This window comes from Crocuta crocuta, unplaced genomic scaffold (assembly GCF_008692635.1).
Source record: "Crocuta crocuta isolate KB4526 unplaced genomic scaffold, BGI_CrCroc_1.0 scaffold65, whole genome shotgun sequence".
NCBI lineage: Eukaryota > Metazoa > Chordata > Mammalia > Carnivora > Hyaenidae > Crocuta > Crocuta crocuta.
Genome location: NW_027530683.1, coordinates 494068 through 521584, shown reverse-complemented (window position 1 = coordinate 521584; position 27517 = coordinate 494068). Strand labels below are relative to the sequence as shown.

The 27517-nt window shown below is 35.4% G+C and overlaps 1 protein-coding gene across 1 annotated transcript in view; it reads right to left on the bottom strand.

Annotated features, from left to right (window-relative positions):
* SEC23A (SEC23 homolog A, COPII component) overlaps positions 1-27517 on the bottom strand; it is a 75381-nt gene that overhangs the window by 24662 nt on the left and 23202 nt on the right. The window contains exons 8-16 of the mRNA XM_077769197.1: positions 25286-25444; positions 24066-24181; positions 18975-19098; positions 16173-16253; positions 14989-15078; positions 13695-13801; positions 11035-11188; positions 3735-3812; positions 586-747 (exon numbers count right to left, since the gene is read on the bottom strand). Coding sequence (XP_077625323.1) covers positions 586-747; positions 3735-3812; positions 11035-11188; positions 13695-13801; positions 14989-15078; positions 16173-16253; positions 18975-19098; positions 24066-24181; positions 25286-25444 — 1071 coding nt within the window. The remainder of the gene's footprint in view (positions 1-585; positions 748-3734; positions 3813-11034; positions 11189-13694; positions 13802-14988; positions 15079-16172; positions 16254-18974; positions 19099-24065; positions 24182-25285; positions 25445-27517) is intronic.

Sequence of the window (27517 nt, the reverse complement as noted above, 5' to 3'; positions counted from 1 at the left end):
GGGGGGAGGGGTGTGATGGGAATGGAGGAGGGCACTTGTGGGGATGAGCACTGGGTGTTATATGGAAACCAACTTGACAATAAACTATTTGTAAAAATAAATAAATAAATAAATTTAATTTCAATCTAAAAAAAATACACATCTTTAAAATCAACTGTATCTCATGTTCAAAAGAGGCAACAGGAGAATGAATTTTAAGAAAGAGGCTTTGTACAGACAGAATGTCCTGTCAGACACTAAACCCCGGAATAAGCTATGGGTTCTAGAATCATTACCCCTGAATGCTGTTAAAGACATGAGAATAATCACAAACCCTAAAGGATTTGATCAACCAAATAACTAGATAAATTGATCTTAAAAGTTTCTTCCACCTCACTTTTTCTATTTTTAATGATTTCCTAGTGCAATCTACCATATAACAAGCACTCATAAATATTTTAAAGTAAATCTATGAATAATGTAACATAACTTCTTAAACTAAATTCTTATATTTAGTAACTATATTCCAAGAAAAACTTAGTTGTTGTCACTTTTTAATGATATACATCACAGTCACAACCAATTTTTGTTTTCTGCCTCTCTTACCTCTGGTGGTCCACTAAAAGAATATGCATACAGAATAGGCTGAATCATGATGAGGGACTGGGTCAAATCTTGACGCATAAAATGGTGACGATAATATGAACTCTCATCAGGACTATTGTTAAAAACTTGTAAGAAAGGAGATCTTCTTAAATGAAACATAAACTACAAGAAAAAAACATGTGAGATAGTTTTTATTGACTTTACTGCAACAAGAGTTTACTATTACAAAAGCATCTGATTATAACTATTAACACAATAAAACAAATTATAACAAGAACATTCTAAATTGTATTCCTCAAAGTCTTACTATGATCTTTATCAGTTATTTAAAAAGATAATTCAACAACAAGGGATGCCTGGGTGGTTCAGTCGGTTAAGTGTCCAACTCGTGATTTTGGCTCAGATCATAATCTTAAGGTCAGGGTGTCCTATGCTCAGCATGGAATCTTTTTTTTTTTTTTTTAATTTTTTTTTTTTTAATGTTTTATTTAGTTCTAGGAGAGAGAGAGAGAGAGACAGTGTGAGCAGGGGAGGGTCAGAGAGAGAGGTAGTCACAGACTAAAACAGGCTCCAGGCTCTGAGCTGGCAGTCAGCACAGACCCCGACGCAGGGCTTGAACCCACGAACCGCGAGATCATGACCTAAGCAAAAGTCGGACGCTTAACCGACTAAGCCACTCAGGCGCCCCTGCTCAGCATGGAATCTGCTTGGGATTCTCTCTTTCTCTTCCTCTGTCCCTCTCCCCAGCTCACATGTGCATTCTCTCCCTCTCAAAAAATAAGTAAATTAAAAATATGTGTGTGTGTGTGTGTATACACACATATATACACATATATAATTCAACAACAATAAAAATTTAAACCAAAAGAGGTGACTCAAAAGGAAAACAAAAGTGAGAACAGAAACTCCTTGCTCAGATCTAAGTTATTCTATCAGATTTAAGGCTGATACTACATGGTGCATTATCAGCATCCTTTGTTTTTATTCCCCATGTTTTTGGCCACAACTCTGAACTTTTTTATTACTATTCCTTACCACCATCAAAAGACTCCAAGAGAACAGGGGCGCCTGGGTAGCTTAGTTGGTTAAGCATCTGACTTTGGCTCAGATCATGATCTCACTATACATGAATTTGAGCCCCGCCTCAGGCTCTGTGCTGACAACTTAGAGCCTGGAGCCTGCTTTGGATTCTGTCTCCCTCTCTCCCTTCCCCTCCCCTGCTCATGTTCTGTCTCTCTCTCGCTCAAAAATAAATAAGCATTAAAAAATTAAAAACAAAAAAAGACTCCAAGAGAGTATAAAAATAGATTAACAGATTTTCTACTTTTTGGAGGGCTCCCAAAAGTTGTACTGGGAAGGGTCAGCATTGACAAAAAAAGAAAAGAAAGAAAAGGACTTACATATACTCACTTGTTCTTAATATTTAAGTTCTTCCTCATCCCTAAGAAACATTCTCTAGACTTTCTTTCATTCTTTCTTTTTCCTTTGTCTTTCCTTCCACCCACTCCTCAAATGAAAGAGCTCAAAAGGGGAAGAGTTAGGCCTGAATAAGGGTCTCAGACACAATCAACAGATTCAGCTCTCCAAATAACTGTCTTTCGTCTTAAAGTTACCTCCCAACTTCCTTCAGCCCTCACGAACAATTGCTTCTGCGTGGCTCCTGCCTGGGACTCAGCCCCAGGTTCTCTCCCAGCACAGGCAGCTCAGTGACATTCTCATTCCTTTTCTCTTTTTAGTCCCTCACCACTTCAGCCATTCCGGTTTACTCATAGGCATGTATAATTGGTAAATTTGGGGGTAAATATTTTAGAAAAACCTTCTTTCTTTAAATGTAGTCTATGCACCTTTTAGAAGAGCATCAGGCTTTGAAACCCCAAAGAAAAAATTATTTCTGGGTCCTCTGCTATTTCCTATAGAGGGGAAAAGACGGGCTACCCAGATCTCTTGGGAGATCTATCAACTATCAAAAAAGAAAAGGCTTGGGGTTGGGAGAAAAGAGAAAGGCAAGTGTATGGCTTTCAGTCAAATACTTACTAGGCTAAAGCCTTCATTCTCTTTCCTACTAGTTTCTGCTTCTAATATGAGGCCTAAGGATTCCCAAATCAGAAACAGTCTTGCTTGCTTTAAAACAAATAGATTCTGCCTTTTGCTAGTTCTCCAAAACTGTCACCAGAGGTTTAGGGAAGTCTCCCTGTATAACACGAAGTTTTTACATCACAGATCAATAAAAGATTTTCAAAATAAAATAAAATAAATAAGAGTAGTTCTGAAAAGAAAGTTGAAGGTTTAAGCAAAGTATTCATGGAAAAAATTTTAATTTCCATGTCTCAATATAGTCATCATTCCAGGCTAAGCTAAAATGCTCCTTCTTCTATAAAGATGTATCACAACATTCACTTGGAAGGATTCCTCTAAATTTCCTTTAAATTTTGTATATCTCTCATAGCATCTCTCCCTTTCTCTTCTGCATTAGGCATATTTCAGATGTCACCCCTCAGACTGAAAGCTCCTTGAAAGGAGGATCCATGTCAGTCATCTGTATTCTCCTAAAGTTCCCTGCACACAGAACTCAGGTGAATAAATATTATTTATGTTCCTCATCATATAAACAACCTAGACTTTTTACACTATCTATCAAAATAAGATAGATTTCACTACCTCAGTGGAAAAAGTTCTATAAGATAAATCAAATCAGCTTCTTTCTATTTATCTGGTATATCCCCTTCAAATTGTTCTGTAAGACTAGCTGACTGGTAAAGTTACTTCCTTTTGGTACTACTGTAATTAGATCCCTTATATCAGATGGAAAGCTAATCTGCCTAACACCTAATTCTACTCCACAGAAGGATTCCAATGTAAATTTCTATTCACCACAAGTAGATGAATATTTTCAAGGCCATCATAAAAATACTGTACACTTAGGGCAGGTGTAAAAAGAAAATACTATATACTTTTCATTGACTACTCAAGCACAATAGTAATTTCTTACCTATCCCAAACTTACAACATCACCAGAAGAATAACCCAACCGGTTATTATCTTACAGGACAACGGGTCCTGTAAGATGAGTAATAAAATACAAGAGGAAAAATGAGACCCAATGCTACTGTGAACACTAAGAAAAGAACATGGACCTTTTATCTACTCACCTGTGGGTAAAGGGAGAAAGTTTCTGAAAATCTGAAGGAACTTGGATCATCTTTGTGATACTCTCCAAATTTCTGACACTAATAAAATAAAATGTGTTAGTATTATTTTCTCTGGCACACAGCTAACCAACCCTCTTGCCTATACATTTTCTATTTTTAAAAAGTTATTACTCTTTAGAAAGCAAATACTTGATATAAGATAAAATTTGAGTATTACTTATAGACTTACTTACAGACTTATCAAGAAAATGATTACAACAGAAGAAATCCATTTGAATTTGAGAAGCAAACAATATATTGCTCCAATGAAGTAACAGCTCCTCTTCATGTGTTTGGATTTTTTTTTTTTTTTTTGAGAGAGAGAGAGAGAGCACAAGTGAGGGAGGGGTAGAGAGATAGAGAGAGAGTGGGAGAGGGAGATAAGCGGTGCTCACCCAAAGCAGGGCTGGAGCTCACTTGATGCGGGACTCGAACTCACAAACCATGAGATCATGACCTGAGCCAAAGTCAAATGCTTACTGATTGAGCCACCCAGGTGTCCCAAGAAATCTTTTTTTTTTTCTTTTAAGTACACTCTATGCCCATTATGGAACTCTAACTCACAGCCCTAAGTCAACGGTCACATGCTCTACCAACTGAGCCAGCCAGAAGCCCATTGTTGACTTTTATGCTTGGATAACTGGGGATGTTCAAAAGGCTAATTTTCAGAGTTGAGCATATTTGATACTTGTTAAAATTTTTGCTTGAATTATGAACATTTTTATATCACTAAATATAATCTATTATTTCACTTTTAACGGATGATTAGCATTCCATTACATTAAAATATATAACATAAAAATCTCACCGAATCCTTCACTATTAGCATTTATATTTATCCTGTTCTATCTTTAGGATAAATTCTCAGCAGTAGAATTTCTAGGTAAAAAGCAATTTTTAAGTTTTTGATATAGGTCACCAGCTACCTTCTAAATATAAGGTTATACAGATGTTTATAAAAGTTGTACAATACAGGGGCGCCTGGGTGGCTTAGTCGATTAAGCGTCTGACTTTCACTTAGGTCATGACCTTGCGGTTCGTGGGTTCGAGCGCCACGTCGGGCTCTGTAATGACTGCCAGCTCAGAGCCTGGAGCCTGTTTTAGTCTGTGACTCCCTCTCTCTCTGACCCTCCCCTGCTCACGCTGTCTCTCTCTCTCTCTCCTAGAAATAAATAAAACATTAAAAAAAAAAAAAGTTGTACAATACATACTCCAAACCTACAATGATGCTGTCTGTTTCTCTGAATACTAACCAACTCTTAAGTGTTACTACGTTTTATTAATTCTTACCAGTTTGACAAAGAAAAATTGTTGTCTTGTTCTATCTTCTAACTTTGATTATAAATAAGATTGATAATTTTTTCGTATGTTTACTGGTCACTTACATTCCCTTTTTTGCTAATTCCTTGTTCACAACCTTTGCTCATTTTTTTGCCCAAATCTTACTGATTTGTTAGAGTATATATATGAAAATTTCAACATTCTGTCAAATGTGTAAGAATATGTCATACACATAAATCATACATAAAAGATGGCATTAAATTCTGCTAATGGTATTTTTACCACACAGATTTTGTCTCATTTTAACATAATAAACCTTTTAATATTTTTATTTAATGGTTCCTGCTTTTAATTCCATATTAAACCTCCTTCTGCCTCCGGGTTAAATATGTATTGACCTATTTACTGATAAATATAGCCTAAAGTATATGCTATACATACAACATAAATAAAGTATGTATAGATTATAAGTATATATGTATAGGGTAAAGTGGTATAGGTTATACTACAGATAACAATATAAAATTTGCATAATATATACATATATACATTCCTAATCTTTGAGTTACCTCTCAAAATTTTTTTGAACGCTTGTCAAGTGCCCTAGCACTAATTACTGGAATCACGAGGAGCAGTCCTTATATACAACCTAACCAAAATACAAATATAGATGGAAAAAAAAAAAAAGATTGAAGCCTAAAGGAAGAATATCAAAGATTCATGGTCTGAGATATTCAACAGTTAATAAAACTGGGCAGATAAAGCAACAGTAATATAGTCTGCTTGAGGAAAATAACACTTGCAAGAAATTTAGTTGTCTTTAACTCACTAATTATTTATGCATAAAGGCAAACAAATAAAAGGGCCCTAATGGTCAAAACCTAATCTCTATAAGAAAATGGTACTGACAAATGTGATCATCTTTAAAAACAACACAACTGGGGCGCCTGGGTGGCTTAGTCGGTTAAGCGTCCGACTTTCGCTTAGGTCATGATCTCGCGGTTCGTGGGTTCGAGCCCCGCGTCGGGCTCTGTGCTGACTGCCAGCTCGGAGCCTGGAGCCTGTTTCAGTCTGTGACTCCCTCTCTCTGACCCTCCCCTGTTCACACTGTCTCTCTCTCTCTCTCCTAGAAATAAAATAAAAAAAAATATTAAAAAAATTAAAAAATAAAAAAAATAAAAACAACACAACTAAAGTGTCTTGTCCCACTGATGTCAACAAGAAAAATCTGGCTGGGTTAGGATTTACTAGGAAAGCCCCAAGAGTCTTAAACAAGAGAGATTTCCTGGGCCAAGTCTAATCAGATGAACTGTTTATCCAATGTAGCTAGCAGCACAACTACAGGGAAAATACAATTACTGGTTAATGGTAAAACAAAAGTCTAAGATGGAAAAAAAAAATCAAATATCAAGTTTAAGTTGTAAAAGGATGTCACTCAATAGAAAAGGTCAGGAGTCAAAAAAGTAAGGAACAACAACAAAAAAGGTAAGAAACAGATACATGAGGCTGGGCACAAATAAGATGTGCTCAAACAAGACTCAGGATAGATATGATGAATTATACGCTGATACCAGTGTTTTAAGGGATTCTCTGACCAAGGGGAGCAAGAGCTTACACTAAAAGTGTCAGAAGCAAATGTGGTACAGTACCAATCTGGCCATATATTGCCCAATTATCTACAAAATAGTCTTTAAAAAGATGTTTGGTTTTAGGGCACCTGGGTGGCTCAGACGGTTAAGTGTCTGACTTTGGCTCAGGTCCGTGATCTCATGGTTCACGGGTTCAAGCTCCACGTCAGGCTCTGTGCTGACCGCTCAGAGCCTGGAGCCTGCTTCAGATTCTGCGTCTCCCTCTCTCTCTGCCCTCCCTCCATATGTGCGTTGTCTCTCTCTCTCAAAAATAAACATTAAAAACATTTTTTAAAAGATGCTTGGGGTTTTTTGTTTGCTTTGGGTTTTGTGTTTGTTTTTTGAGAGAGAGTGTATGTGCACAGGCTTGCACACAGGAAAAGGACAGAAGGACATAGGGAGAAAATCTTAAGCTGGCTCCGTGCCCAGCTCAGAGCCTCAGATCTCCCCACCGTGAGATCATGACCTGAGTAGAAATCAAGAGTCAAACATTTAACTGACAGAGCCAACCAGGCACCCCAAAAGATGTTTATTTTTAATTAAAATTAGAGTCATCAAGAAGAAAATAAAACAATTACATTTACTATGTCAAATTGAGGCAAGAAGTTTGTTAATATAATTTCATAGATTTTTTTCCATTAGCAAAAACTTACAAAAGTAGCTGAAAGGTATTACTAACCCTTTCTCTATTTGTGTTATCATTGCTACAGCTGAAATTTCAGCAATGTGGAATCAGTACAAAAATGTTTAGCTTCTGTAACTAAGGTTCATTGGTCATCACCTGAAGCTTCACTTCAACTGTATGCTAATATGACTCAATCAAATGAAAATGCAAAGAGCACCTTCTTACCACTTTTACCATATATGAGGGTCTCTTAGTCACTAGGGGTTCATAAGAGACTGTAATTTTTTAAAAATTAGTGCTTGAACTCTGCATACCATAAAATGCCAGCCACAGAGATGGACAGTTTTCTAAATTATCCTATGAGCAATTTCTTCTAGCTATCTTTCAGTCCCAGGTGGCAGTATGCAGTAGGACTAGGCTCACTTAGAGAACTCCATTCTCAGTTTCTGATATAAGACAAGGGAGGCCACCAGTAACTGTTAAAAGCTATTTTGCCCAGAAAGCAGAGTGAAAGTCTGATAGCGTCAGCCTCTCCCTCCCAAATTACCTCCACCAATCTCCTCTTACACACATCTGCCAACTCAATTATAGGAAGAGACAAGTTAGGGGTGCCTGGGTGGCTCAGTCATTTAAGCATCCGACTCTTGATTTCAGTGCTAGTCATGTTCTCATGGTTGTAAGATGAAGCGCTGCATCAGAATTCATGTGGAGCCTGCTTGGAATTCTCTCTCCCTCTCTCTCTCTGCTCCTCCCCTGCTCACAAGTGCTCTCTCTCTCTCAAAATAAATAAATATGATTTTAAAAAATGGAAGAGATGGGGTGCCTGGGTGGCTCAGTTGGTTGAGCGTCTAACTTTAGCTCAGATCATGCTCTCACGGTTCATGAGTTTAAGCCCCACATTAGGCCCAGCACAGAGCCTGGAGCCTGCTTCAGATTCTGTGTATCCCTCTCTCTCTGCACCTTCCCCACCTGCACGCTGCCTATCTCTCTTTCTCAAAACTGAATTATTAAAAAACCTTTAAAAAAATGGAAGAGAAAAGCTATACTGGTGTGACAGAAGATAAGAGTAAAATTTTCAGCATGCCATGACTCATTTATTCTCTATCACCAAAAGCCCTGTACTGCTGTTGTAACACTATAAAACTGCAAAATGTATAGATGTGAATTATATTGTTAGGTTTTTGGTAATTTTGTACTTTTTGTTTAACTGTCTCATTTAGTTCTTCACAAGGCCATTCTGTTTTATATTTTAATAGTGTTTCTGTTTTACAAGCATGTTAAACAATGCAGCAAATTCTGAAGTTCAGGTGTAAGATAGAAAAGAAAGATTCTAGACATAAGCCCATAAAGAATTCTAAAAAATTACAATCTTCTGAGTCATCTCACTACACTTGTGTAGCAAAGGACACAAAAAAGGTCGATCTTTACAATGAAAGCTACTTATCAGTGGGTTTTATGTGGATTGATAACTAAGTTGTACTATTAAATTTTATGACATATTTGATAACCTACAAATGCAGAAATAGTTCTAGTGTAACAGCAAAAGCATTTTCCTATAAATCACAGCCCTTTGGCAAATAAAGGTGATTACTTCAAACACCTTCTTCTCAAAACAATAAATGTTTATTAAAACAAAGTCACTTTCACTGGAAAGACTCAGGAAGGGGAACACCTGGCTGGCTCAGTAGGTAGAGCATGAGACTCTCAATCTTAGTGTAGTGAGTTAAAGCCCAACACTGGGTATGAAGCCCACTTAATAAAATAAAATAAAATAAGAAAGAAAAGGATCAGGAGGCAAGCTATTTCAGATTAATGTATCCAGAAAAGGAAAAGTCACAGAACTAATAATAAAATCTAATAACGCCAACGTATAAAATTACAGAAAGTAAAATGCTAGGACAAGATGCAGTCTGAGAAATTGAAAATGCTCCATTTTAAAATAATACAACATGTTTATGCACTGATAACACGTCACATGGTGCTGAAGAGGTTTGTGGAATCGGCTGAAAAATAGAAGCTTCTCTCTTCAGGTTGATGAGTCAATATATTTCACTAATGTCATATCAAACTGCTAAATGACAGTGAAATTCAAGAAAATGTTTCTGCTGTCCTAAATTAGCAAAGGTCAAAATACATTTAATATTTTGTCTTCGTATCTAGAAACAGTGGTTCACCTTGGAGGAATGGTGTTGGTATTTGTACTGATGGGGTCCAATCAATGGTGGACTCTATGAGAGGTTTTACCTCTTTTATAACAAGACATGCTGATCTTGTAACACTGCTTTCATCACAGAGAGGTGCTAATATAAAACACTCTTGAAGATAAAATGAAAAAAAAAGTTCTGGATGACGCTACTTAATACTCATTTTATTTTATTTTTTAATTTTTTAAAAATGTTTTATATTTTTAAGAGACAGAGAGCGCAAGAGGGGGAAGGGCAGAGAGAGAGGGAGACACAGAATCTGAAACAGGCTCCAGGCTCCAAACAGTGAGCACAGAGCCTGATGTGAGTCTTGAACTATGAGAACGTGACCTGAGCTGAAGTCAGATGCTTAACCAACTGAGCCACCCAGGTGCTCCTCTAATTCTATTAAACAAAGACTAATTCACTCAAGAAGGTTTTAAAACCTACGTGAAAATCTAAAAAAAAGAGCACAAAAAACTACTGCTACAAATAGAAATCTGATAACTTAGCAGAGAGGGTTCTCAGCAGGGTGTTTGACTAAATAACAGCCCAGAGTTTGCTGAGTAAAAATGGAACATTAAGAATAAAACTTAATTGGGACACCTGGGTGGCTCAGTCAGTTAAGCATCTGACTCTTGATCTCAACTCAGGTCATGATCTCATGGTTTGTAGGATACAGCCTCATACTTGGGATTCTCTCTCCCTATCCTGTTTGCTCTCTATCCCTCTCTCTTTCAAAAAAAATTAAACAAAACAAAGAATACAACTTAATTGGGGCACCTGGGTGGTTCAGTCAGTTACACGTCCAAATTCAGCTCAGGTCATAATCTCATGGTCTGTGAGTTCGAGCCCTACATTGGGCTCACTGCTGTCAGCACAGAGCCCGCCTCGGATCCGCTCCACCCCTTTCTCTCTGCCCTTCCCCTGCTTATGCTTTCTCTCTCAAAAATAAATAAACATTTAAAAAAAACTTTAAAAAAATAGAACTTAATTAAGCATTGTAGGTGATACTGTAAATAATGGGTTCCTGCCATGTTAAAAACCCAAATAAACCATCATTATCGATAAATTTACTAACACACACTTTGGTAACATAGATCCAGATAATCAAGACTTAACTATATTTTTGTATGTTAAATGTGTATAATTTTTATATCCCAATTAAATTCTCTTAAATAAACACAGAAAACTAAAACCATAGCAATGAAGAAAAAATATGCAAATAAGCATAAAAAAACAGTTACAATAATTTACAATCAAATTTGGAACTAGTGTGATACCAGCCCCCCCAAAAAAACCCACAAGAAAAAGAATAGTTTACATAATTGTCACTCTTTCATTTTAAAGACAAAAGGTATTTTAGCTTACTAGAAGAGAAAGGTATTGTTCATTCAAGCTGCCATTCTCAGCAACTTGAATTAGAATCCCTCATATAGCCTTTCAGTTATAGTGTTAAGTATGCTGCAAGAGATTATCACCAACAAATACTTATGACAAACAAAAACATACAGACTGAATAAAGCAAAATGTTTACTTCTTACCAGTCGAATGAGCTGTCTGTCTAGCCATCTAAGTACATCTGGTCCTTCCTCGGTTTCTGCCCTGTAGATTGCCAGCCGGGCCATAAGAATGGCAGCTGCCTCCTGGTCAAAAGATGCAGCAATGTTTTGGATTTGAGTTTGAGCATCCGCCCAGCTGAAGCCAAGAAGAAAGCATAGAAATGGTGCTGTATTATTATAGTCACAATATCATAGTTGACTACCACACAGATTTAAATTAAAATGATGCAGAAATTTCCTCCAATATTTCAAAATTCCAACATCACCTGGAAAATTAACACTTTTAATATTACTAATAGCAGTTTCAATGGAGCATTATTTTTCAGAAAAATATATCCAAACCTAATAAAATCCTCTAAAGTAATTATAAAGACAGATCTCCTAACACATTCTTTAAAACATTAAGATTTTTACAAGTAAGAATAAACCACAGGTATGTGTGTGCATGTGCACATGTGCACATAGATATACAAGTCTCTATATAAGACTTCATGTTTTCTTCCTTCGGGGTGCCTGGGTAGCTTGGTCAGTTAAGCCTCTGACTTTGGCGTAGGTCATGATCTCCTGGTTTGTGGGTTCATGCCCTGCAATGGGCTCTGCACTGCCGGTACAGAGCCCACTTGGGATTCTCTCTCCCTTTCTCTCTCTGCCCCTCTCCCAATTGCTTTCTCTATCTCAAAATAAATAAAACTTAAAATAAAAAAGAAAATTGTATTTCTTCAATTTTTTAAAGGCAGAAAAATAGAAATACAACAAAATTAAAAGTTTTCCCCCCACCTACGTAATTCTCATTTAGGAAACTGTAAAATAAAAATTATCAAAAATTATTTTCTCATTGGTCTTTAATTGAGTTAACAGAAAAAAATAATACAATTAAACATTCTATGTATTCTTTTCCCTCCATGCTAAATACACTGACTAAAACTTATCAAAAGTTAGTAAAAATTTTAGTCTAAGGGGTTAAATTGTTATTATGCATAAAATAGCAGTAATCTATTAAATTCACATATTCTGTAAATCCAATCCAGTCAAACTGATCCTGGGTAGACCCAGCAACAGTTTTTATTTACTGTTTCACAGAGTTTTGTAATACTTTAGCTGATTCTAATTCTAAAGTACCTCACTTTAAGCAAGTCTGGAAAAACTTTAAGATTTTTGAAAAGCTAGACCACTTTTGCATGACTCGAAGATGCAAGAAGTCATCCCCTCAAAATTTAGGCAGTAATGTGTTAAAAATTCTTCTCCCCTTATTTCTCTATTTTTAATTTTTTCATATAGACAATAATTTTTTAATATTTTCCAGATGACTGGTAACTGTTAAGTATCTCAGTCTAGAGAAATAGCAAGAGGCAGAAAAAAATGATAATTGGTAAAATAAGATCCAGTAATTTTGAAATTATTTTTTAATGTAAACAAATTTTAGTTATACTAATGGTTTACTTTTTTTTTAAGTTTTTTTAAAAATGTTTTATTTATTTCTGAGAGACAGAGGGAGACAGCGTGAGCAGGGGAGGGTCAGAGAAAAAGGGAGATACAGAATCTGAAGCAGGCTCAGCTGTCAGCACAGAGCCCAACATGGGAACCCACGAGCTGTGAGATCATGACCTGAGCCGAAGTTGGACGCCCAACCGACTGAGCCACCCAGCCACCCCTTTTAATTTTTAAGTTAAAAAACTCAAAGAACTAAAACCAAAATTATCTAAATCACTATTTTCCCAGCAAAGATGAACACGATATTCCCGTTTCAATCTGAAACATAAAGGTGACATTTTAACTACATTGACAAGTAAGCACATGCAAATTTACTAATTAAATCTTATTTAGCTATAAATGAAAAATTATGCTCTTAAATCAAGTTTAAAGAGTTTGTTCACATTGTAAAATCTGTCTTCTTCATTTCCAATATCCCCTCCTCACTGTAATTCTTATAACTAGTTTCAAATCAAACTTTCCAGATCTACATTGTTTTCTATACGAAAAATAAGCTAACTTTTGACTGTATCTCAGGAACCTGAGTCCTTTATTTTCACATGGCTCACTTAAACAATTATACTTCCCTAGGCCCCTAAAATCATATTACTACTAAATAAAGAAAAATAAGTGCTGATTATTGAAAATAGGTAAGTTGATTTCAAAAGATGGGTGTTTGGGTGAGACATGATGACAGAAGCAACACCAAAACACACATAATATGCAGCTCTACAATGGCCTCACAAATTCTGTGCAAACTGAAAATATATAGGGGCACTTCAGTGGCTCAGTGGTTAAGCATCCAACTCCTGGTTTCAGCTCAGGTCATGATCTTGCAGTTTCATGGGTTTGGGCCCTGCACCAGGTATGTATATACATATTGTTATTCCCTATTATAGGATAATGTTTATTAGTGTTTCTCCTCCTCTCAGTAGAATATGGTAAATAAAGGAATTATTTTGAAGAACATGTCTTAGGAGTAGTTTTTTAAATTGCTTTACAGTGCTTAACAATGAATATTCGGGCAAAGTTAGATTAGAAAGAAATAAAATGCTATTGGGTGTAAATAATTCATTTTCTAGTTTAGATGTTACTCAAAACAGAAACCCAGTTGGGAAGCATGACCCAGAATAGTTGATATGTAAATTAAATCTCTAAAAAATACAACTTACTTCCTAGCAATGGTGGTCACTCGGATGCGTCTCTGCCCACTTGAATGCTGATACTGAGTCACAAACTGGATTGCACCACGTCCTCCTTGAGGAATTGGAGCATTATGCTATGTAAAAATAAGAGTAAAAAGTAAGCAAAATCTATGACAGTCTTATCATATAGTTACCCTAGCATTAATGAAATTCATTCTAAAATTGACTAGAGGGATGCCTGTTTCCAGTGCATTCCAAACAGCCACATAAAAGAGAAATGGACCTGGGAAAGGGGAAAAATGGTGAAGCGTAGAGAAGTGACTCCAGCTAGGATATCAGTTTCAAGTAATATGGAATTCAGAGGGACATGAAAGAACAAAGTGGAGGGAGAAGTGTAAAGACACGAACAGATACAGGAAGGCATAAGTAAGGCAATTTTGCTAATAGTAACTGGATAAAGAAAAATTGAAGCGAGTCCTCCGCCCCTCGCCATGAAAGACGAAAACACAACTTTCAGGAAAATAATCACCTGATGAACAGATGACCAACAGAAAACTATTAATATGAAAAGAGAAACACTAATAAACATTATCCTATAATAGGATATAATAATAATCCTCAGAAAGAAATAGCAAGTGGTCAATGAGAAACTTTCTTCATGTCCTTTGACAACAGGCATTCTTGTTTTCTTGATTTTTTTTTTTTTGGTAAGACCCACTCTTTCTCACAAATTTTGATGGTTAAAGAAAAAATTCCTGTACACATCTTAGGAGGCAGACTATTAATACTTTGTGGTCCATTTTATGCCTAAGAACCATTAATATGTAAGTCAGTTATTTGTACATTATATCATATTTTAATATGATAACTTCTTCCTGTAGCCAGAAAAAAAATATTTTCAAATACTGATATCTTTACCTTCCAATCCTTTTCTATGAATTTTGTCATATTAAACTTTCTTACAGGGGTTTCGTATATCATTATATGCCTTGTGACAACCAGGAGGAGCTAGATGTCTGATTACAAAAATGCATAGCTAGAACACATTTTAAGAATTTTTTATGCTCCAATTTTATGTTAAAAAAAAAAAACAAGAAAACAGAGACTAAAAGTTAGGTTGTCCAATGTTGGGAATTTGCAGGTTTCCCTAACATCTCTTTCTATTGTAGTTTATCCTCTCACCAAGGAGTTTAGCCTTGAGAAACAGAAAATGACAAACAAAAATTCCAAATCAGAATAAGCTCTGGGTCATAATTACTACTAGAAAAAAATATGAAATATTTATGGCCTAATTTGAGTACTTCAAAATAAAAAGTCATACCTGATTGACAACCTCAAAATATATAGCTAAGGTTGTAGTGGGACTGAGTCCACATATCTTCCATTGACAAGTGCCACCTGTTCCTATCTCCTGTAAAAACAAAACATAGTATGTTTCAAAGCTAGAAAATACAATTTTTTAAGACTTTATTTGTAAGTAATCTCTACACCCAATGCAGGGCTCAAACCAACAACTGCAAGATTAAGAGTTGCACGCTCCACCGACTGAGCCAGCCAGGTGCCCCCAATGTATTACTATAATATATATCAAGGTAAAAAGGGGAGAAAAAATCTACTGTAAGAAAAACTAAATTTCAGGTTTCTAACTAATTTAATGAATGTTAAAGTCTAAGATTTTTAAAGTCATATAAATGTATCATGAAATAAAGCAAGTAATTTTTACACAATAAAATTATAAAATAATTCAAATTCTGAGTATTGATACAAGTTCTTCATATTGTAGACTTAGAAGTATAAACTATTTAATGAAGTAATTACAACTATCTTTCTAACTATTTCATCTGTGTAAAGAGATACTGATTTAACACATAATACATGCACATATAGAATATAGGTTTTCTAGATCAGAATTCCATAATTTAAGCACTCTGATTCCTAAAAAACCTTCTTAGATAAGACTTTTTACCACTACACTGCTTAAAATTAATTTTTAAACTCTGTCATTTTTACAGATGATTACTCACTTTGTTATTTGTCCCACCGTCCTCTCTACAGCTACAGAATTGTACCACTTTAAAGTGTATTATGTATTCACTAGATGGGATAACAAAAAAGAAAGGAATGAAACTAAAATCTGGCTCATTTGGTTATTTTGTTGGAAATCCTACTAAAAAAAAAAATTCAGATTCGACTTTCAGAAGTCTCCAAATCTCCAAATCACAGTTGTCGGGTTTTTTTAGGCACACAGGGGGAAGGAATAACTTAGGCATAAAAAATTGAAGACTGGTGACAGAATAAAGGTTTTAATTTAGGGGTAGATGTAAAAAGGGTATGCATAAAGATCGACCACAAACCTATGTATACTAATGGAACCTGAACCACATTCTACTGAAAAACTTAGCCCACACAAATTTGAAAGGAATGTTGCGGCCTGTCATTCCAGGTCTCTTGTTGGTCTGTCCTTCGAATTAACTCTATTTTCTTTATAGGGTAAAGGCAACTTACATTTTCAGACACACAAGGTCCTTTAGAATTGAGAGACACACAGGGTCCAATAGCTCCTGAAATCTTTATTTCCCTTGAGGTCTGCAAAATAAGCATACAGTGAACACTTCAGTGTCCTCAAAGATAAGTTTAAACATATATTCAACTATGAGTACATACAAAGTACATACAAATAAAGTTATCCTGGGGTACCTGGGACCAAGCACCTTTGTCGGGCTCTGCACTAAGTGTTAAGATTCTCAATATTTCTTTCTCTCTCCCTCTTTTTCTCTTTCTCTCTCTCTCCCTCCCTCCCTTCTTCTCTCTGGCCCTCTCCCCTACTCACGCTCTCTCTTGCTCTAAAAAAAAGAAAAAGGAAAAGAAAAAAAAAAAAGATTAAAGACGTCCTTCCATATTTATAACCCAGAAGTTAATGAAAACAAACTAATGTTAAAAATAATGAATCAGGGGCCCCTTGGTAGCTCAGTTGGCTGAGCATTCGACTTGATTTTGGCTCTTGATCAGGTAATGATCTCATGGTTCGTGGGATCAAGCCCCACATTGGGCTCTGCACTGTTGATGCACAGCCTGCTTAGATTTCTCCCTCTCTCTCTCTGCCCCTCCTCTGCTCATATGCATGTGTGTGCACACATGCTCTCTCTCTCTCTCTCAAAATAAATAAACATACATTAAAAAAATAATAATTAATCAGTGTACACTTCTAGGTTGATAACTCCCAAATTTACAATCTAGCCCTGGCCTAATTTCAATACTCTATTTTGAGCTGCCCATAGGATGTCTCCATTTGGGAACCTCACCCTCAATTCAAAATAATACCATATCCAAAATTAATACATCCTAATTCTAAACCTGAAACACTATCTTCTGTTTTTCCTCCTGCAGAAAATCCATCACCAATGTTGGTTTCTTTCCAATCTCTACTGTCACCAAAATTTAAACCATTTCTAGTTTCCATCTAAAAAAATTAGAAAGCCTAATTTAGTTTTCCTACTTGAGATTCTTCTTCCTGACAAACTGAATACCATCATCAGACAAATTTTACCTGAAACATTGTTATTCATTAACTTAACATTTTAAGTTTGCCTAGACATGCATCACTAAAATATAACCAACCCCATAATTAAAGCTATTTCCCTTATATTGCAATACAAACTATCCACTCTCACTGGGAAATTTTACCAAATATACCATGCTGATTCTCACTTCTTTACCTCTCTTCATATGGGATCCTAACTAAAATATGTTCTCAAAGAACTTAAATTCTGCCATCTTTCAAAACCACTGTAAGTCACTATAAAACCATTTATCACCAATAATAAATTGTATCCTGCATGTATTCATTTTTCTTCCCTAAACCTTTATAGAACTTTTATAATCTACTGTTATTTCATTCTATCACAAGTGTTAATCTTACCTTTCTATCAAGACTAAGTTTCTCTCTTTTTTTTTTTAAAGTAGGCTTCCCACCCAATGTGGGACTTGAACTCACAACCCTGAGATCAAGAGTTACATGCTCCACTGACTGAGCTAGCCAGGCTCCCCAAGATTTAAGTTTCTTTTTAAGAAGACCTGTGCCTTATATATCCCTTGAGATCCTTATAATTTCCTTGCTTAATGCTAGAGATATAGCATTCAATAAAATAAAAAGATTAACAAGAAATATTTAATGGAAGTTCAAAATCAAGGATTTTCTAATATACTTTTATAACACTAAACTTCTGGGCTTTTTTTTCCATGAACCTATTTTTATTTATTTTTAATTATTACTTAATTATTATTTTTTAAATTTACACCCAAGTTAGTTAATATACAATGCAACAATGATTTCAGGAGTAGATTCCATAATGCCCTTTACCCATTTAGCCCATCCCCCTTCCCACAACCCCGCCAACAACCCTCTGTTTATTCTCCATATTTAAGAGTCTCTTATGTTTTTGTCCCGCTCCCTTAAGCTTTTGGGTTTTTTAATCCAAATTTGAAGTGAATAATATCGGGGCACCTGGGTGACTCAGTTGGTTGAGCATCTGAAACTTGACTTAGGCTCAGGTCGTGATTTCATGGTTGTAGGATTGAACATCTTGTCTCAATTGAGCATTCTCTGTCTCCCTCTGTATCTGCCCCTCCCCTGCCCACACTTTCTCTCAAAAAACAAACAAACGAACAAACAACAAAAAAGAAGTGAATATCAACCTATCAACCATAAAACAATGACTGATTATCCAAATAGAAGAGAATAGGTTTCTCTTCAGTTAGATACTAATTCCTAAAATTAAAAAAACAGCACTTTTTAAAAAAGACAAAGCATGCTTTAAAAAGTTAAACTCTATATAAAGAAAAAATAGTTAAAGGAAATTTTACCTATATAGTATCTTCTTTTCCAACAATTATTTGTAAATGCTCAAGTGAAACATCATGTACATTTAATGATGATACATTTTTCTGGTAAACAAAATCTCTACTTTTAAAGCATATGTTGAATTTGATTCATGATATTTATTTTAAATTTATCTAATGTTTATTTTTTGAGAGAAAGAGACAGAGTGTGAGTGAGGGAGGGGCAGAGGGAGAGGGAAACAGAATCCAAAGCAGGCTCCAGGCTCTGAGCTTTCAGCACAGAGCCCGGAGCCCAATGCGGGGCTTGAACCCACAAACCATGAGATAATGACCTGAGCCGAAGTCAGACACTTAACCGACTGAGCCACCCAGGCTCCCCTAAATTTGATTAATGATATTTTTAAATTATGGTCAAGCCTACAAATTTCTTTTGATAACATACCACACATGTCAAGTTTTGACTCTTACCTTTATTTCTAATGTACCACCAAAGCCCATTTTAAACTGTCCATGCATATCTTTGGTAAAAACTCTTTGAAACGTCTGCTTGAATAAGGAAGTGTTGAAAGAGTCACCCATTACCATGTATCCTCTGCATGGAAAGAACAAAAAATAATATATGTGACACAAGTACTGAGTCTATGTGTTAAAACCAGAAAAGTAAATTCCCTCTCAATACTATCAACAAATGTTAAAGATACTTTCTAAATGAGCCATATTACCATTAATTTTAAAAATTCAAATATATGAGACTATCTTCACCCTATAAATAAACTCAATCCTGAGGGTATCTGAGTGCCCCGAACACTTGCCTCAGTAATTTATTAAAATTCTTTTATAAATAGGTAATACATCCACACATTACAAAAATTCAAAAGGTACAAAATGGTACACAGTAGCAAATATGTCTCTCCCATCCCAGCCACCCGGCTCTCCTGCACACATTCTCATTCTTGAAAACAAACATATACCTGTATATGTATATATATGCATATATTGTCTGTGTGTATCAGTCACATCAAACGTAACAGGATCAAACCCAGTGAATGAGAATAAGAGGATACTGTGGGATCATTTTCACTTTAAGCACTTATGTACTGTTCAAATTTTTTCAGTAACCTATTCTAATTTTTTAAAGTTTTAATAAACATTAATTGTCAAATGAAAACAGTTCTGAGATACCATTTTTTCTCTAATAGATCAGCAAAAATCACAGTCTGATTCCATATTCTGTTGGTGAGGCTGTGGAAACACAGTTACTCTCATACACTGCTAATGGGAATGCAAAAGGATACACCTCAACACAGGGGAATTTACCAAAATCTAATAATATTACACATGTGTTTTCTCTTTAATCTAGCCAACCTACTGTTAGGAATCTATCCCAAAAATATTCTGGCAAAACAAAAACAAAAAGCAAAATATATGCACTAGGGTATTCACTATTATTAGTTATAAAAGGCTGGAAACAATCCAGATGACCATCTATTAGAAAATAGTTGAATAAAATAAGGTACATCCACACAATGAGGTAATATACTACTATACACCACTTTCTAGAATGTAAGGGAAATGCGAAGTGGATAGATACGTAGAATTTTCTCCTATTCCTACAAAAAGAAGATATACACACCTATAAACTCATATGCATACAAATATTTACAGATATTTTAAAAATATTTTAAGTAGCTTTTAAACAATAAAGTAAAATAAAAATTAAAATAGGCAAAAGAATAAAACTGATATGACTTAATTAATTAATTAGTGGTAATTTTATTTTTGATCCTGTGAAACTCTTGATTTATGTTATCTCTGATGCTATTATACATTATATATCTTTTAAAATGCTGTTTTCTCTGTATTTGTCACTGGTATACAAAAATATAGTTGAATTTTGTACACTGACCTTGATCTAGAAGTCCTGACAACATATTAACTCCAGCAGTTAGTACATACGTTCTTTCAGATTTTCTACTTTTATAAACATCATCTATGATGATTTATGTTATCACAATACCTGATGATGCATATGTAGATGCATTAAAGACGACTCACACTACCCTACTTACCTGTTCCTTTTTACAGCAAACCTCCATGAAGAGCTGTCGATAACCTTACTACTCTGTGTGACCCTTGGTCTAGCAACATTAGCATCGACAAAGATCTTGTTCGAAAAGGAGAATTTTAGTCCCATTCTATGCACAGCAAATCCAGAATCTGTACTTTAACAAGATGATCTGCATATGTGAAAGTTTGAGAACTTGTAATCTATACCAGCCGTTTCCAATCCCCTCTTTCTGTTCTCTTTCTAGGTCACTCTAAGTCAACTTGGACTGCTGTTAGATTGCTAAATCTTACAATATCATCCATTTTTACTGCAATTAAAAAATGACAGTGGGATGCCTGGTGGATCAGTTGGTTAACCATCCAACTCTTGATTTCCACTCAGGTCACAATCTCACTTCATGGAATCAAGCCCCATGTTTGACTCTGTGTTGACAGCATGGAGCCCGCTTGAGATTCTCTCTCTCCCTGTCTCTCTGCCCCTCACCTGCTCATACTTTCTCTCTCTCAAAATAAATAAGGATTAAAAAAAAAAAAAGAACACCCATATTCTGACAACTCCCATGTTTATATCTCCAGCTCAGATCCAGCTTCTGTATTCTATGCTGTAACATCCAACACCTCCTCGGGGATATCAACTGGCATCTTAACCAAACATGTTCAGAACTGAACTCTCAATTTTCTCCCCAAGTACTCTTGTTTACACAGTCTTACCCATTTCAATAAAAGGCAACTCAATCCTTCCAGGATTAGTTTTTAGTTTTTCCAAAACCCATATCCATTCTATCAGCAAATCTTCTACTTCTAAATATATCCAAAATCCAACCACTTCTCAGCCACCACTTGGTATTCCTGTATTCCTATACTCCACTGAAGGTGAATGGATTCAGATGATCCTTTTAAAACATTACAGATCATATCACTCCTCTACTGAAAATGCTCCAATGATTTCCCATCTCACTCAAAGTGAAATACAGGGGCACTTGGGTGGCTCAGTCAGTTAAGTGTCCAACTTCAGCTCAGGTCATGATCTCATGGTTCATGGGTTCAAGCCCTGTGTCAGGCTCTGTGCTGACAGCTTGGAGCCTGGAGCCTGCTTTGGATTCTGTGTCTCCCTCTCTCTGCCCCTTCCCCACTTGTGTTCTCTCTTTCATTCTCTCTCTAAAAAAAATAAACATTAAAAAAAAAAAGTGAAATCCAAAGTCCTTATCATAGTCAAAAGACCATCGCAATCTGTCCTTCTTACTCACCCCATGCCAGCTACTTTGGCCTCCTTGCTATATCTCAAATGCCCTGTGTACGTCCTTAGCTTTGCTCCTGATAGTCTCTCTGTTTGGAACACTCTTCTTTTGTCTATGCACATGGCTCACTGCCTTACTTCCTTAGGCCTTTGCTAAACCCTCATCTTCAATGAAGCTTTCCCTTCACCCCATTTAGAACTGCAAACCTCATTTTTTGCATTATTATTCTCCCTAACATTTGTTGCCTCCTGACATACTATCTACTTTACTTGTCTCATCTCCTCTCACTAGAACTGTGCATCCAACATGTGGCTATTTTATTTAAATGTAAATCAATTAAAATTAAAATTTTAAATTTTAAATTCAATTCCTCAGTTACACTCACCAGATTTCAGTGGAACAATACAGAGAACATGTTCAACAGAAAACTACACTGAACACTCCTGTATTGGAGGATAAACTCCGAGGGTAAACTTTTATGTTTGGTTCACTGTGTATATCCAGTATCCTAAATAGTTTGATACATAGTAAGTGCTCATTAATATTTATTAGATGAATAAAATTAAATGAACTTGAGAAATGAATTGACATAATTAAGTTTTCTTAAATGTTTGTTTATTTTTTAGAGAGAAAGAGTGTACACGGGACAGAGAGAGGGAGACAGAAGATCTGAAGCAGACTCCGTGCTGTCAGCACAGAGCCCATTGTGGGGCTCAAACTCATGAACTGTGAGATTAAGACCTGAGCCAAAGTCAGATGCTTAACCTACTGAGTCACCCAGGAGCCCCCCTAATTGAGTTTTTTTAAAAACCTATTTAAATTATCTCCAAAGTAATGACTACCAATGCAAGAGGAACACTTTTCAACTCATTTTTTGAATCCAGTATTATCCTGATACCAATACCAAAGATATTACAAGAAGGACAAAAAAATTATAGATCAAGATCCCTTATAAAGACAGATGCAAAAATCCTCAACAAAATAGTAACAAATCAAATCCAGCAATATATAAAAAGAATTATTCACAAGTGAGATTCATCCCAGGAATGCAAGGTTGGTTTAACAAACAAAAAAACTATAATACATCATATTAATAGAAAAAAGGACAAAAACCATGTGATCCCCTCACTAGATGTAGAAAAAGCATTTAACCAAATCTAACACCCTTTTATGACAAAAACCTCAACTAAGGATAGAAAAATCTTCAACCTGATAAAAGTATCTATAAAAACCCACATCTGGGACACCTGGGTGGCTCAGTAGGTTAAGCATCCAACTTCTCCTCAGGTCATGATCTCACAGCATTGGGCTCTGTGCTGACAGCTCAGAGCCTGGAGCCTGCTTTGGGTTCTGTGTCTCCCTCTCTCTCTCTGTCCCCAACCAGCTCACATTGTCTGTCTGTCTGTGACTCTCTCTCTCTAAAATAAACATTAAAGGGACGCCTGGGTGGCTTAGTCGGTTAAGCGTCCGACTTTCGCTTGGGTCATGATCTCGCAGTTCGTGGGTTCGAGTCCTGCATCGGGCTCTGTGCTGACTGCCAGCTCATAGTCTGGAGCCTGTTTCAGTCTGTGACTCTCTCTCTCTGACCCTCCCCTGCTCACGCTGTTTCTCTCTCTCTCTCTCCTAGAAATAAATAAAAAACATTTAAAAAATAATAATAATAAAAAATAAACATTAAAAATTTTTTTAAAAATTAAAAAAAACCCACAGCTAACACCATACTTAACGGTGAAAGATGAATGGTTTCTCCCTAAGATCCAAAAAAGGTAAATCTATAAACGGCAAGTAGATTAGAAGTCTAGGCTTAGCAAGGGGGAGAGAGAGAAGGAAACAGGAAAGGGTGTTGACTGCTAATGGGTACAGTTACTTTTTGGGGTAATGTAAATCTTCTAAAACTAAATTTGGTGATGGTTGCTCAACCTGTGGACATACCAAAAAACCTCACATTCAACTGTATGCTTTAAATGGGTAAATTTTATGGTGTATGAATTATGGCTCAAAAAACTCTACAATAATAAAACAATGGCTGCAGGATATTAACATGAAATTTTCAAACAGAACTTGTGCACTTATAACTGAATTTTAGAAAACATGTGAAATGTGCTTTACTGAAAAGAGCATCAAAAACTGTTAACAGTTGTCCTGCTGTAGTAGGCTGATGGGTGTTTTTCCTAAACCGTCATTATTGGTTTATATTTGTAAACTGTAATTATCAATCTATAATCCTAAAAACTATAAAAACTTAAATACATACCCAGTAAGGTTGGGACAGCATTTCATTTCCAGGAGACCTGTCTGATCTAACGCACAGGCATAGATATCAATAACATGACCGGTCGTAGCAGCTCGATTAGCCAATGCTTCAAAATGCTACAAAAAATTTTTTAAATCAAATCAAAGTAATGTATAAACTCAACCATCCTATAAATGACTTTTCCCATAAACAGATCAAAACGACCTAAAAATATTAAAAATATAATCCATAATAATTTAAGTGTGATATGTTCTAATTTCTGTAATAGAAAACTCCTCATAAAGTGATACAGGAACTTCTAGAAGTCTGACACTTCCACATTTTAAGGCATTCTTTTTAATAAACACCTAAATTAAGCTAAACTTGGAGAAAAGGTATAACAAACATCTTGCTACTAATACATAAACATAGTAGAAAAGGAACACAGAACTCTTTCCTGTCTAAGTCTATACCCAGGTAACAAAACCACCAAAATACAGAAAAACAGTAACAAAAGCTGTAAGATAAACAAATATGAAACAATTTTTGAAGCTCTTAGAAAAATTTCAAGTTCAAAAGGGAAATTTAGTAGCAGGAAAAAAATCCAGTAATAGTGACAAAAATTATGTTATTATTTACACTTTTAAAAATATTATGACTACCAAAAAGAAGGGCTAAAACAGTACAACTAAACTAAAATTGTGAGTTCTAAAGAATTTTTTTTTTAAATAATTTTTTTTTTAAAGGAGACATTACCAGCAGAACTAATTAGCCAATAGTCAAAAGTGAAAATGTACTGGCACAAACTCAAATAAAATTGAAATTACATGAACAGAAAACAACGCATAAGACAGTGATGGACTATTCACCCTATGAACAAAATACGTATCTAGAGGAAGCCTCTGGGAAATGAAAAACTGAAAAATGTAAGAAATTTTTTCTGAAGTAGCAAAGATATTTTTTAACATGCATATTTTTAAAAAAGGCACACAGGGTTTCTCTCAGGAGTAATCTTTAAAGAGATACCTACTAGTGCTACAATTAAGTCTTTAAATATTTACAACCAGAAAAATTATAACTTAAATTATCAAAAAAAAAAAGGGACTATTTCTCCAATTCTGAATAGTAGTTACAGCATAGACTTCACAATATCAGATTTCATACTATAAAGTATTTGTATTCTTCCTCCTCTTCCATCAAATGAAATTTTTCTGCTAAAGCAAAAAACTTAACCAAATTACCTTGGTTCCCTTTTTAACATATTTAGCATTGTCTTTTTCAATGTCATGCCATGATCTTATAGGTGTCTTCAATTCATCTCCAACCACCATTCCAGGCCCCTGAGTGGCTGGACCGCCAATGAACATCATAATACGAGCACCAGTGTTGGGAAAGGTACACTATTAGAAAAAAAATCACATGGCAAAAGAGTTTAAAGGAAGGTTCAAGGATATATATTTCTAAAACTGAATTTTGATATATTCTTTCTAGAAAACAAAAAGCATACATTTTCCAATAATCAAATGTTTAAAATGAAACTTAAAAACAAAGTATCTATTTGAATACCTTTCTTTTGAAATCTTATCCTAAATGCTAGTACCTTCCTAGCTTTAAGATAATCTACATGGGACACCTGGGTGGCACAGTCGGTTAAGCATCCGACTTCAGCTCAGGTCATGATCTCACAGTTCATGGGTTTGAGCTGGCATCAGGCTCTGTGCTGACAGCTCAGAGCCTGGAGCCTGCTTAGAATTCTGTGTCTCCCATTCTCTCTGCCCCTCTCCCACTCACACTCTGTTTCTGTCTTTCAAAAATGAATAAATGTTAAGACAAATTTTTTAGGGGCTCAGTCAGTTAAGCATCTGGTTTCAGCTCAGGTCATGATCTCAGGGTTCGTGAGTTCGAGCCCAGCATCAGGCTGTGTGCTGACAGCTCGGAGCCTGGAGCCTGTTTTGGATTCTGTGTCTCCCTCTCTCTCTTTCTCTGCTCCTCCCTGGCTCACTCTCTCTCAAAATTAAATAAACATTTTTTAAAAAATTTTTTAAATTTTTTAAAATCATCTATAAACCTGATCCCTATAAACAAAGATGCTTCTGCTTAACCAGTCCTAGACTGGGAAGAGTAGAGAGCAGAGAAGGAGTAAGAAAAGGGGCATCTTCTTGTTTTGCCATTATTATTTTCCTTTTTTATGTTTAAAACACATGTGTGGCTTATCTTTCTAGCTCAAGATGATGGATTGAGTATACTGACCTACCTCTCCTTCCTCCCAAGGTACCAGTGAAATGAGAAAAAATGGTATTACTTTTAAAATAAATAACTACATAAATAAAAAATAAGAGTGCTACCAGTAGACCAGAAATTTTGAGGACTCCAAACAGATTGGATTGCAAAAGTTGTATCATTTACATTCTTTTCTGAAGCTATAAGGTAACTTGAAAAATGTGCTCTATATTTTTGGCCAACAACTGCTTATGGAAATTGCAAATAAAAGCATTTCTAATATAATTATATAAATATAATTAATTGGGAACAAAGTAGTTATACACATAAAGAAGGATATGTAAACTCCATAATGATATTAATAGATAGATAAATTGAAAGTCTGATGCAGAATGGGATATTTGCTTGGTTTCAAAGATCCTCATCTTCTAATGTTTATTAATTACAAAAGGAGGGGAAATAAGAGTGACTTTACAATGGAAACACCTGGCAGACACAATCTTAGTAAGTGATCATGGTGATCACTTGTCACAATTAACAATCATTGCCGACTGACAAGGTATAATGAGAACACAGCATTATTTCTATGATATTCCTGCTGATACAAGACCTGAATCTAATTGTGAGGATACATCAAAACAAAGCTAATTTGAGAGAGTCTATAAAATAACCGGCCTGAATCTTCCAAAGTGTCAAAGTCATGAAAGTCAAAGAAAACTTGAGGGTCTATTCGACACTAAAGAAGACTAAATAGACATACCACTACATACATGTCTCTGAACTACATCTTTTTAGTAAAAGAAATTACTGAAATGATCTGCAAAACTTGAATGAGATCTGAAACTAGTGGTAGTGATGTATCAGTGTTAATATTAGTTAATAATCAGTGTTAATACTGTTAATTATATTGTAGTTATGTACAAAAATATTCTGATTTACAGGAAACAACTAAAGTATTCAAGGTTGGGAACATCATCTCAGCAACTTAAATAGTTCAGGGGGAAAAAAGTTCTTTACAACTTTTCCGTAACTTTGATGGCATCTCACATTTTTAAAAAGCTTTTTTCTTTCAAACTCTCTTTTCTAATTATAAAGCTAAAATACGTGTAGTGTAAAATGTTCAAATTCTACTTAAAAGCAAAATTCCCCTTATCCTACCACTGTTAATTAACATCTGGATGGACAAACATCCAAGTGCATCTCTACACACAAAAGAATATACCACAGATCAAATTTGAGATATTTGCTGTCTT